At 39.3% G+C, this 13,762-nt stretch overlaps 1 protein-coding gene across 1 annotated transcript in view; it reads left to right on the top strand.

Annotated features, from left to right (window-relative positions):
• Positions 1-13,762, top strand: part of TPP2 (tripeptidyl peptidase ii) — a 194,840-nt gene that overhangs the window by 167,004 nt on the left and 14,074 nt on the right. The window contains exon 29 of the mRNA XM_089995478.1: positions 10,888-10,980. Coding sequence (XP_089851604.1) covers positions 10,888-10,980 — 93 coding nt within the window. The remainder of the gene's footprint in view (positions 1-10,887; positions 10,981-13,762) is intronic.

The raw sequence follows: 13,762 nt of genomic DNA, 5'->3' as shown, positions 1-13,762 counted from the left end.
ATTGAATAATAAGTGACAAGTCTCAAAACAATTGCATAAACGAAGAATTCAGAGTGCAGTAACAACTAAATATAAGAAAAAAATAAAGAAGACTGAGTCACACTGTCCCTCTGTGAACTGTCCAGCAAAAACGTGACACCCATAACTCTACCAGAAGCTAGTCGCTTCACTGGTCTCCTGCGGCTGCGAAAAACCACAAATAGAGGGCGTTAGAAATCTGAAGAATTTTGCGTATGAATCCCTCTAATGAAATAAATGAGCATAAAAAATACAGATAAGATTTCATGCAATAATTTAGAGGAATGTAATTATGACAATTACATAATTCAAGTAGGTATTCATTCAACATGAAGCATTTATTAAGTATGAAGAAACATTTAACAAATAACAGAGTCACAGTTTAAGTAAGCAAAACATTTAACATGCATTAAAACTTAAACATCATGCATCTACCAATATGTAATAATTAAGGGAACAAGTAAAATGCACATGATCTAATGCATATAAGGAATATGCATGATTTATGTGCAATGCATGAATACTTTATTATCTTTCTTTAGAGTTTTCTTTTTCATATACATGCCCTATTAAATGCATACAATTTAAGTTTCTCTTTTAATTACCGTTGCCCGCAGATACACCAAACATATACAATTTCTCGAGATCAAGTTAGGTTCCAAGGGTAACTTAGCACACAAGTTATATTTTATTGTTGGGTTTCAAACTTAGCCCTCGACTGAATCACCTTCGGAATATTAGACCTCCACATTTAATGTCGGGACACTAAAGACTTCCACATCCAATAGTGTCACTTTCTTGGTATACCAAAACAACAACTGTGTCAGACACACCACCGTCATGTAAAGTGTCAGACTCTCCCTAAAACCGTGGTTAGGAGAAAGAACCTCAATATCGAGTTCAAGGGTCAAAGTAAAGCACACCGAGTTTTTGTATTCTCGTGGTCCCCCAAAATCGAATATCTAAGATTCTCATTCTTTCGATGGGAGATCCCAGAACGTATATTATACTGTTCTTATTCATTATCTTTTTATCAAAAGTCAATTATTGAGTTTTGCAATTTAGCATGCAAAATCAAAGGCAAAAGCTCGCATCTACCCCTGCGAGAACCATCACGGGACTCCCGCCCATGAAAACACATAAAACAGTGCAATATAATGTAATAAAAATAAATGTGATTTTTGTGATGCATTACCCCTGCGAGAACCATCACGGGACTCCCGCCCAGAATCAAGAAGAAGCCAGTGGGGCTTCGCCCCCTGCTGGGAAACCAAAGAAGGCAGGGGGATTCGCCCCTGCCGGGGAGCATAAGAAGGCAGGGGGGCCTCTCCCCCTGCCGGGAAACATAAGAAGGTAGGGGAGGCGAAGCCCCCTGTCGAAGACAAAACAATGGCAGGGGGCCTCGCCCCCTGCCAGGAACAAGATGGGGGCAAAGCCCCCTGCCGGAAAACAGCAGGGGGCTTTGTCCCCTGCCGGAAGAACAACGAAGAGGCAGGGGCTGCCTAAAAATCCACAAGTGGCAGGGAGGTGGAAGCCCCTGTCGAAAAGGTAGGCCGACACAGGGAGCTCCGCTCCCTGCCGGCAAAACAAGAGGGACAGGGGGGAGCAGAGCCCTCTATCGACACAGCAAGCGACAGGGGGGCGGAGCCCCTGCCGACAAAAAGAAAGGAAAAGGAGAAGGAGAAATGAAGAAGTAGAAGGGGAAGAAGAAGAAAGACGAAAGAAGAGGAGCGTACCTAGAGATCGTCGACAGCGGCAGCGGTGGCGTCGGAGGGAGGTCGCAGGTGGCGGCGGGTTGACAGGGGTCTCCAGCGAGAGAGAGGGTGCAGAGACGAATCGGTCGAGAGAGCGAGAGGCGGTGAGGGGGAGTTTCTATTTGAACACCCCTCCCCTGCCTCGCTGTCTTTAGAAGGCACGAGAGGGGTGATGAGATCGGGTCGGTTCCGGATCTAGCTTGGGTCCAATAAATTTTTTATTTTTTCCGGTTTTTACAGGCTACAGGTGTAGATACGGATCCAGGTGTGGATGTGGCTTTAACGCTCTGAAATCTTAACCCAAATTTTAAGGATTTTTATTTTTTGAAACAACAAAAACATGTAATACTATAAGGTTAAGTATTCCTGAACATTACAGGGGAAGCAAGACCACTTCATTTCATTATCAATGAATAATAACATCAAAAATTTTCAAACTATTCCTGGAACAGTAAATCCAAAATCTCGATCGAAGCCTCATCTCGCAGTCGCTCATAAACTCTTCTCTTCACCTAAAAAATGATAAATTTATCGGAATTAGACTACAACTGTTTAAGTAAGAATTACTGTAATTTTTCTTGCAGGTATATCATGTGTTAAGTATGTGGTGCGGGTGCCGAGTGTGATTTTTAACATATACAAGAATAAGTCTATGCTACGACAGTCAATAATATATCAGAAACTAACTGGCAGGTAACATTGTTAGCAACATTTAAATATCCCATAACCACAGATATGAATTCATGTAATGATTCAGAGGAATGCAATTACGACAATTACATAATTCAAGTATGCATTCATACAACACGGTGCATCTATTAGGTATAAAAGAACATTAATCAATACCATGAATCACAATTCAAGTAGAACAAGGCATTTAACATGCATTAGAAGTTAACATCACGCATCCACCGAACATATAACAATTAAGAGAACATATAGCATATGCATATGTAATGAGATATGCAGAAATACAAAGAGTGCTATAAGCACTTACAATGTCCTACAATGGACAAACAAAAGAGACAATAGCCAAGTCCACAAAGGGACAATACAAACACAAGCCTTTAAGAAGGCAACAATATAAAAAGCCTCTTATCGAAAAGAGAGAGAGAGCTCTCAAGAATGGATACATACAAGGGGTTCACCCTGTAATGAAAAGAGGCGGAAGCACCAATGGAGCAAAAAACACTCTTTAAGAGTGACCTCAAGAGCCAAGAACACAAACACTAAAAGTGCACACACAAAACTCTCAAAAGTAGAAAATGAGTTAAAGTCATAAGTTGGATTTATTGAAGAAAGGAATAGAAGGGTGAAAACCCATTGCTTACAAGAGGAGAATACCTCCTCTATTTATAGAGGAGGGAGTCTAAAGGAAGGGACCACAAGGGGCTCCCATGTAGTCGTTGGGAGCCCCAACGGTCATAAATCTGACCGTTGGGGCCCCAACGACTACATGTGTGGGGCCCTTGTGGTCTTACAAAAAGGAGAAAATAAAAAAGAAAAAAGAAAAAAGAAAAAAAGAGAAAAAAGAAAAATGTAAAAAAGAAAAGGTTACATTGTGGTTTTACAAAATACCCCTATCGGGTATTTCAAGAAAAGGGAAACTGTATATATATACATATATGTATATATATAAGTATATGTATGTATATATATATACATATTTTAACACGCCCCCTCAAACTTTACGGGGAGAAGACTGAAAGTTTGCTAAGAAGAAAGATAAATTGTGGAGTTGGGAGCGCCTTGTTGAAGAAGTCAGCTAGTTGATATTCTGAAGTAACATATGGTAATGAGATAGTCCTTCTGAGATATTCGTCTCGAACATAATGGCAATCCATTTCGATATGCTTGGTCCGCTCATGAAAAGTGTGATTGCTGGCAATGTATATCGCACTTTTGTTATCACAGCAGAGCTTGGTGGGAGTGGAAATGGGGACGCCCATGTCACCAAGGAGACTCCTGAGCCACACGATTTCCATAGTTGTCATTGCCATGGCCTGATATTCAGCTTCAGTGGATGACAGTGAAACCTTCTGCTGCTTCTTGCATCTCCACGAAATGAGAGATTCACCTAAAAAAATACAAAGACCCGTTATTGAGATACGATCATTGGGATTTCCTCCCCAGTCAGCATCAGTAAAAGCAGTTAAGTCAAGAGATGAGGAAGAGGATAAGAAGAGTCCCTTGGATATAGTATTTTTGATGTATCGCACAATTCTCATTACGACCGCCATATGAACCGAAGTAGGTGCATGCTGAAACTGGCTTGCTGCATGAACCACATGAGCTATATCTGGACGTGTGATGAATAGATAGGTGAGAGATCCGATTAATTGACGGTAGGGGGTTGGATCCTCAAGAAGAACACCATCTTCAAGTCTCAGTTTCGCATTGATAACTTCGGGAGTCTCAACTTTCTTTTCATCAGATATTCCGTATTTGGTACAAATTTCTGCAGCTAATTTTATTTGAGATAGGATGTATCCTCGCGCGGAATAAGCCACTTCACTTCCTAAAAAATATCTCAAATATCCAAGATCAAACATATCAAAAGTTTCTTTTAACATAGACTTTACATCATTTACTCCCTTTTTGTCATTCTCAGTGATGATCATATCATCAACATACAGCAGAAGCATAATAATGGAGTCACCTGTCCTTTTAACAAAAAGTGCAGTGTCAGTATAGCAAGAAGAAAATCCTAAATTGATTAATACATTACTAAACCTATCATACCAAGCTTTAGGAGCTTGCTTAAGTCCATATAAAGCCTTTTTTAATTTCAAAATTTTTCCATTTAAATTCATACCTGGAGGCGGTTCCATATAAACTTCTTCATTTAAATTACCATTCAAAAATACATTTTTGACATCAAGTTGAAAGATTGACCATTTTTTAACAGAGGCTATAGCAATAAGAGCTCGAACACTAGTCATTCGAACAACTGGGGCAAAAGTTTCATCATAATCTACCCCATACTCTTGGGCATATCCTTTGGCTACCAACCTAGCCTTATATCTTTCCAATGAACCATCACTCTTAGTTTTTACTTTAAAAACCCATCTACATCCAATGGGTTTCTTGCCATTGGGAGGATCAATGATTTCCCAAGTTTGCACCCTTTTAAGAGCATTAAGTTCAAGTTCCATAGCTTCATTCCAATAAGCATATTGTTTAGCATCATTGTAATGAGATGGTTAATGAAAGGAGTGAAGAGCAAGTAGGCATGCTCGAAAGTTAGGAGAAAAAGAATCATAAGAAACAAATCTATTGGGTATTTTGGAAATACGATTTGATTTTCTTTGAGAGGTCTCTTCGATTGACTCACTTTGAGAGAATTTTTCAAGGGCACAAGGAGGATTTCTTTCATTCCTTCTAGAGTAGACTTGTATTTGTCTTGAAACATTTTCTTCTAAGTTTTGATCATCATTTGGATGTTCAAAATGATCTTCACTAAGAGGTTCATTAGGATCAATATGATTATCTATGATGTTTTCTTGAGGCAATAAGTCAAATAAAAAGGAATAATCAATATTTTCATTTGGTTAATGCGAAAAAACATTTTCTTCTTCTAGGAATGTGACATCTTTTGAGATATAAAGTTTGTTTTTTAGTATGTCAAAACATCGATAACCTTTTTGTTTTTCGCCATATCCCAAGAAAATACATTCAATATCTCTAGGAGAAAGTTTATCATTTTTGTGAGTTAGAACAAAGCATTTACATCAAAAAATCCTTAGTCTTTTATAATCGAGAGACATATTGTAAAGTTTTTCAAATGGAGAAAGATTTTTCAAAGAGGATGAAGGGGTTCTATTGATAAGATATGTTGAGGTTATAACCGCTTCGGCCCAAAAGGATTTTGGGATATTTTTTGAAATTAATAACGTTCTTGTAGTTTCTATTATGTGTCTATGCTTTCTTTCCGCAAGACCATTTTGTTGCGGAGTGTTGGGACAAGAACGTTGATGACAAATTCCATTTTCTTTTAAATAGCTTTGAAAATCATTGAACATATATTCACCACCCGAATCGGACCTAATAATAGATAGATTTCCCAAAAATTGATTTTTAACCATTGCATGAAATTCTTTAAAGAAGGAGAAAACTTCGGATTTGCGACTTAGGAAGTAAATCCACGTGAATCGAGTGAAGTCATCAATAAAGACCACATAATACGAAAATCCTCCTTTAGACAAAATAGGGGAAGGTCCCCACACATCGGAATGAACAAGTTCAAATGGCCGAGTGGTAAAGTAATTTCTTTGAGGAAATGGAGTAGCTTTAGATTTCCCAAAAATGCAATCTTTACAAGTCATGTGATTGTCTTTACAAGTATTGTTCAAAAACGGAAAAAGAAACATTTTTACAAAATTTGGATGACCAAGTCTCTCATGCCAAATTCCAATACTTTTGTCTTTTACAAGATTGCAAGATGACTTAGATGAAAGAGTCAAAAAGTCCATAAAATAGAGATCACCCCTTCTATGGCCTTGCCCAATCAGCTTCCCTGACTGGAGATTCTGCACGGTGCAATCTTTAGGTGAGAAAGAGACTTGGCATCCATGATCGGTTATTTGAGAAACGAAAAAAAGATTTAAATTAATTTTTGGAACGATTCTTACTTTAGGAACGAAAAAATTTTGAGAATTTTTAAAATCAAGTGTTCCAATACTTTCAATTTTCAATGATGTTACATCGGCCGTTGAAACATTTGAAAGAGAGTTTTTATGAGATGTCATATGAAAAGAAGCACCGGAGTCTAGTATCCACATACCTGGAGGTGATGAAGAATAGGCGATGGCGGCTCCGGATGTTGAGGAAGAAGTCTTGAGAAGATGTTGGAGAACTTCAGAGATATGATTAAGAGTCTCTTTGATATCTCCCTCTTTGGCACTTTCTTCTTCCTTCTTTGGAGAATTTTCTCCAACTGCGGCTACTTTTTCTTTAAGTTTGGGACAAACCGGTCTAATGTGTCCCGGTTCATTACAATAATGGTATATTATTTCCTTTCTAGGCCCATTACTATTTTTGTTAAAGTGAGGAGGTCTATAGGCTTTAACATTTGATCTGGGCCTAGTAACGGCCAAAACTTCATCATTCTTAATGCTTAAGCCAAGTCGAGTTTCCTCTTGGCATATTTCGGCAAGGGCGTCTTCAATAGGTGAAGACCATGAAGAAATTGAAAGAAGTGCTCCTTTTCAATTTGTTCCCTTCTTAACTCAATATCTTCCGGAGCCACCCATTTAGGCTCAAGAAGAGCAAGTTCATCCCAAAGAGGGGTTAGAGAGCTAAAATAGTCCCGGACACTCATATCCATTTGTTTGGTAGAACGGATTTTTTCTTGACAAAAAAATTGTCGAGCAAGATCATTTTGGGTATACATACCCTTAAGGAAAAACCATGCCTCATTGGCCCTTCTAAATTTGGCAATATTAGCATAATTTTTAAGGTCTACATTGTTCATAAACCATACAAAATTTTGGCATGGTTACTTTCTCAATCCTCAACTTTGGATTGATGGTCATTGATAGCTTTGATGCGCTCATCGCCATCTAAAGCTTTTTCAACCTCATTTTCGATTTTAGTGAGAACAAGAGAGGGTTCGGGAGTAGTTCCCATAACAAAACCCCAAAGTTTCTTACCTCTTAGATGATTTTCCATCGCGGAGGCCCACATGAGATAGTTGGACCCATTTAGCTTAAAAGAAAGCTCCACTTTAGAATCACGTTCCATCGGCACCAAATATCCTTCCTTCTTAAAATTTGAGAGGCACACGTTCCAAGATAATAAAGAGAAGCCCAATCACCAACCGAGCTCTGATACCATGTAATGAAAAGAGGCGGAAGCACCAATGGAGCAAAAAGCACTCTTTAAGAGTGACCTCAAGAGCCAAGAACACAAACACTAAAAGTGCACACACAAAACTCTCCAAAGTAGAAAATGACTTAAAGTCATAAGTTGGATTTATTGAAGAAAGGAAGAGAAGGGTGAAAACCCATTGCTTACAAGAGGAGAATACCTCCTCTATTTATAGAGGAGGGAGTCTAAAGGAAGGGACCACAAGGGGCTCCCATGTAGTCGTTGGGAGCCCCAACGGTCATAAATCTGACCGTTGGGGCCCCAACGACTACATGTGTGGGGCCCTTGTGGTCTTACAAAAAGGAGAAAATAAAAAAGAAAAAAGGAAAAAGAAAAAAGAGAAAAAAGAAAAATGTAAAAAAGAAAAGGTTATATTGTGGTTTTACAAAAATACCCCTATCGGGTATTTCAAGAAAAGGGAAACTGTATATTTATACATATATGTATATATATACTTATATATATATGAATGTATATATATATAAGTATATGTATATATATACATATTTTAACACACCCTATTTATACAAGAGGGAGTGGAAGAAAAAGGAAGGCCAAGGGCCTCAAAAGAAGAGCCCAAAAGGGGTCTCCCATGGAGTCGTTGGGAGCCCCCAATGGTCACATTTGTGACCGTTGGGGGCTCCAACGACTCTATGGTTGGAGCCCCTTTTGGTTCTAAAAAAGCCTCCATAGCTACCCATTTTGGCTTTAAAAAAGCCAACTCCAACTCATCCCATAGTGGATTTAATGCACTATAGTAATCTTGTATACTTGTTTGGTGGTTCTAATTTTTTCTTGCAAAAAATATGCTCTTGCAAGGCCTTTTTGGGTATACATACCCTTCATAAAGAACCAAGCCTTATTGGCTCGGCGAAATTTAGCTATATTAGCACATACCTTGAGTTCGACATTGTTCATGAACCAAACAAGGATTTTGGCCCAATCTTAAACTTTCTTTTGGTGGTCTTTAATGGCTTTAAGGCGAAGCATCTCCTTCAAGAGCTTTTTCATGACCTCCTTCCATCTTGGTGAGCTCCAATTGGGGTTCCAGAATAGAACCCATAACATATCCCCAAAGTTTCTTACCTTTGAGGTTGTTCTCCATTGTCGATGCCCACATCATGTAGTTCTTTTCATTGAGCTTGAAGGATAGGTCAATTTTGGATTCCATGATGTCACCAAAGAGTGTGAAGGATAGAGACAATATATGTGAAAATGATTATCCTCTAGGAACCGAATGGCTCCGATGCCATGAAATGAAGTATGGGGAAAAATAAAGAATGCTAAAAGCTTTCACAATGACCAACTATGGTCCAATACACAAGAGAGATAATAGCCAAGTCCACTATGGGACAACATAAACAAGCCTTGAGAAAGGTACAAAATAAATACACTGTATTGAAGGAGAAAGCTCTCAAGCATAAAGAATACAAAGGGGTTCACCCCTATTTATGCACCCTAAAAGGGGTCTCAAAAGGAGAGCCAAAAGGGGGCTCCCATAGAGTCGTTGGGATCCCCCAACGACTCTATGTGGGGCCCCTTTTGGGTTGGATTTTGAGACAATAAATAAAAAAGGAAAAAAATAAAAGAAAATAAATAGTTGTTTGCTAAAACAACTATGTGAAAAGACGATAATACCCCTATCGGGTATTATATATATCTAGTTACATATATTTTAACAGGTTCCAGCGAAGGTGCAGGGGAGAGAGAAGGTCGGGGGGGAGAGAACAGCGTGGAGAGAGAGAGAGTGTCGGGGAGCTCCTTAGCGTAAAAGGAGACTCCTCCCCTCCCGTGTTTATATAGAAACACGGGGGGCAGATCGGGTTGGATCTGTTCAGATCCAGCCTGGATCCGATTTTTTTTTTTTAAAGACGAGTTTTACAATTTTGGTCCATCTAAGTAGCCAATATATCCAACTCTCCTGATCACGGTCCTCATAAATTCTGCCTAATATGCAAACTTAGTCCCGTCGAATTTCATGGATATAATCTGGATGTTCTCCCTCTTCTCTATACTCACCAACAATCTCTCAAACTACAATATAAGTTGCACACAAAACACGATACAAAGAGGCAACTGTGCAGTCCAATACAAATCCACCAGTCTTAACGAGAAAGACAGTCTACCGATACTCAATAATCTACAATATTCACCCCCAAATGTATAGTAAACAAGACCCAACTCATGTGAACATCAAAGATACAAACCTATTGCAGCCAAGAAAGAGCTAAAGAACTTGCAGTTGATTTGCCAAATAGTGAAAAACACAGTTACTGTCTGAGATAACTACTCTTAACACCTTTAGATTTCACCCAATAGCCAAATTACCAACATCCATCTACATCCAACACATTGCAAACACAAGAACAACCCTAATGCGACAAATCGAAGTCGTCAAAACCTATAGAACCAGTTGATATGCTCAGATTTTCCAAAACTGCCCCAAAAACTCGTCACACAAAAAAAATGCTTGAATAATCACCCAAAAATCATAATCTGAGCCGATTGATCGAAGTTCTTGATTCTAAATGCTTCTAAAATCAAGAACTACGAATTTGGTACCTCTAACCTGAAAATTTGATGGTCGAATATTGGATGTTGACGTCAGCACCTCCTTGCATGAGATCCTGTGCAAACCAGGATGAAGTCTTCTTCCAGCCTTGAAAACCTCCCTTAGTCTTCTTCTTCAAGCTCCAATACGACTTCGATACCAAATTAGAATATGGATGAGACGAATAGAAGAAGCACAAGAAGAGAGGAAGCAGTGAAAACTTCATTAGCTAGCAAAATGGGTCGACCTCCTTGGCTACACTAGAATACAAAAATGATCGACTCTCTAACCTTCTGAAAAAAATACAAAAATGCCCTTCATAAATAATCCTATATACATTTGAGGTGGGTAGCACTAAAACTAGAAATACATATGACACATTCATAAATATTACACTATTCAACATTTCTGACAGTAATTTGGTTTGCTAAATGGACTTTTGATATCTCTTACTGTTATGCTGGACCAAAGCGAGAAACTAAGAATAACTGCCGTCTGTCTGCCCTGGCCTTTGAAGTTTATTTCAACTTTACTTTGGACTTTACTTTCTGACAGTATCTAATGAACTTTTATGGTTCAATGTGTTTAGGTTATGTGCTTTTTGATGGTATAATTGGTTTCACATGTTAATTCTTTGTACAATATCATAATTAATTTTTTATTGCTGCATTATTTGGAATAACTGCTCTCTGGCAGGTCCGAAATGCCAAACTGAAAGTACTTTCAAGTCTTAAAGGGGGAACTAAAGAGGAAGTCTCCAAATGGAAGGCACTATCCGATTCTCTGAAGGTAATGCTTTCAGTAAATTAATCTGCTTTTTAAGCGTGGATACTTTTTTTAATATTGACTTAATGTTGTCTGTGTGCTTCCATAAATGCTGAAGCTTCATAAAGCCTACAAGAAATGTAATTTGTGTTGGACAAGCATATGCATGAATCCCTACATGGTTTCTTGTAAAGTCAAAATTTTCATATCTTCATCGATAATGCTAATCAAAACCATTAATGACTAGGTTATATAAAGGATAAAAAAAAATGCTATAAAGATAAAAATGTCTCATAAAACCACCTAGAGAAAATTTGTTTGTATGTATCGTATGGAGATTGTTATGATGTTTTTTCACTTGATAACTACACATGTATGCATGCACTATGCATATTATGTTTAAGTCCCAGAAAATTCTGCATTCTCATACTTGACCTTCCAAGACAAGACTATTAAAGAAGTACTCTTCATTTTACTGGTTTTCTGTTTCTCTCAGAGTTGAAAATTTTAGAAAGCAAATAGTATATAACTGCATTAATGAAAACAATATGCACGTGGTCCCTAGGAGGAGCAAAAACTACATGTAAAACAGTTTCAATCACCTTCTCTTTTTCCCCCTTTATTGCTTCTGCTCTTGGTTCTTTCTCCATGAGAAAGCATGTGTGATTTTCTTTCCTTCTGCAGAGTTGAACTGCTAAGGCTCACATAAGTAATCATACTTGTCACACTCCAAAACAAACCTTCCGTCTTTCTTTAGGGTGTGACTATCGGGTTGTTCAATTTTGTCATCAGGTTTTAAATAAACCCAATAAAGCTTTGCAAAGAAAACTACAGAGCATTTGAACAACTCTATCTCTTAACTTTCATTACAATCTCTACGAGCCGAAATACAGTTCTGAGACAAAATAGAAGATCTTTCTGTTAAATTGTTTCTCCTATGTACATATATTTTTATATGTATATGACGAAAGATACATATACATATATGTATCATACATATATGTATATGTATATATATAAATATATATATATATATATATTCCCTTCATGTAAACCCCAGGGGTATTTCTATCTTTTGTTCTATTTTACGCATATTTACACTTGTAAATATGTTTGTAATTTATTTCCTTTTATTTTCTTCTTTTCCTTTTTTTCTTTTTTCTCTTTTCTTTTTCGTTTTTATTAAAGTTGACTTAGTCAACCTTGGAGGGGGTCCAACACTAGTCGTTGGACCCCTCCAACGATTAGATTTCTTACCGTTGGAGGGGCTCCAACGACTAGTGGGAGCCCCTCCAAGGCTTCCTCTCTTCTATAAAAGTGTAAAACTCAAAAAAAAATTAATGACCATGGATTCAGGTCGGATCCGGACCCGGACCGAGCTGAGGCACCGCCTCCCTCGCTGTCTCTTAAAGACAGCGAGGAAAAGGGGGGGAGGTTCTCGAAACCTCCCTTTCCCCTCTCTCGCTCTCACGACTCTCTCTCTCTCTCTCCCTCACTGACTCTCTCTCTCGCTCGTCCACGGTCACCGCCACCGGCGATCCTCTCCGACAAGCCATCCAGGAGACCCCTGTCAACTCGACACCACCTGCGACCTCTCGTCCGACCGTCGACAGCTCGAAGCTCCTTCAGCGACCTTTCTTCCCCTTTTCTTTTTCCTTCCACTGCCTCCTCTTTCCCTTTTCTCTTCTTCTCCTTGTCATTGACAGACGGGGGCAAAAAGGCCCTTCCCGTCGGTTGTTTACGACGAGGAAGGGCAGTGCAGCAGGGGCTTTAGCCCCTACCAGTTGTCGATGGATCGACAGGGGTAAAACCCCTGCCGCTTGTGAGGAGGGTTCTGGCAAGGGGTTGTGGGGCCCCTGCCTACCCTTTTGTCTCTACCAGGGAGGGTCGGGACCCCTCCCTGCCTCGTTTTTCTTCTCAGAAACGATAGGGGCCTTTGGCCCCTGCCTTGTTTCCCTGTTAAGCAAGCTGACAGGGGTGCCTCCTCTCCCAAGAGCCACAGGGGGGTTGTTGGCCCCTGCGTCTCTCTCTCTCTCTCTACTCATTTTCTTGGCAGGGGCCATCGGCCCCTACCCTTTTTAGTATTTTAGCAGGGGCTGAAGGCCCCTGCCCTTTTTGCTGTTCCAACAGAGGCCATTGGCCCCCTGCCATTTTAAAACGTTGCGCTTTCAAAACATGTGGGGAAGCGTCCCCTTTTTTGGACAAGCGTGCTTCTCTTTTATGGGAAATGTGTTTCCCTTTTATGGGAAACGCGCTTCCCCCTTGGTTTCCCTCTTTTTTCTATTTTATTATTTTTTTTTTCTTCTTTTTTCGCTTCCCCCTCGCTTCCTAGGTCGCTTCCTAGCTCGCTTCCGAGACGGTTCGTGACTCGCTTCTAAGTAGTCCCACGCTTCCTGCTTCCTAAATTTTTTAAAATGCCTCGCTTCCCGTATCGCTTCTCGCTCCCGCTTCCTCGACTGGCAACCATGGTTCATATTATAAATAGATTATCGATGAATATTTTGGAAAATAAATCTCCATATTTTACTCTACATGGAGTCCATCCCAATTACCATGATCTACGTGTGTTTGGATGTGTATGCTATGTTCATGTTGACAGCTCATTAAGGCACAAATTTCAAGATAATGCTCTAAAGTGTTGATTTGTAGGATATGCAGATGACTACAAGGGTTACAGGTGTTATGATTCAAGGACAAAGCGCATCAAAGTCTCCAGACACGTCGTTTTTGATGAGGTGAATTTTGATTCTCATCCAGGCTTCACAAATTCCTCATCGAGTGCTGCTGAATTCTACTATCCATGGTT

This window comes from Nuphar pumila, chromosome 2, assembly GCF_984573655.1.
Source record: "Nuphar pumila chromosome 2, dmNupPumi1.hap1.1, whole genome shotgun sequence".
Classification (NCBI taxonomy): Eukaryota; Viridiplantae; Streptophyta; class Magnoliopsida; order Nymphaeales; family Nymphaeaceae; genus Nuphar; species Nuphar pumila.
This window is presented reverse-complemented; position numbering and strand designations above follow the sequence as displayed.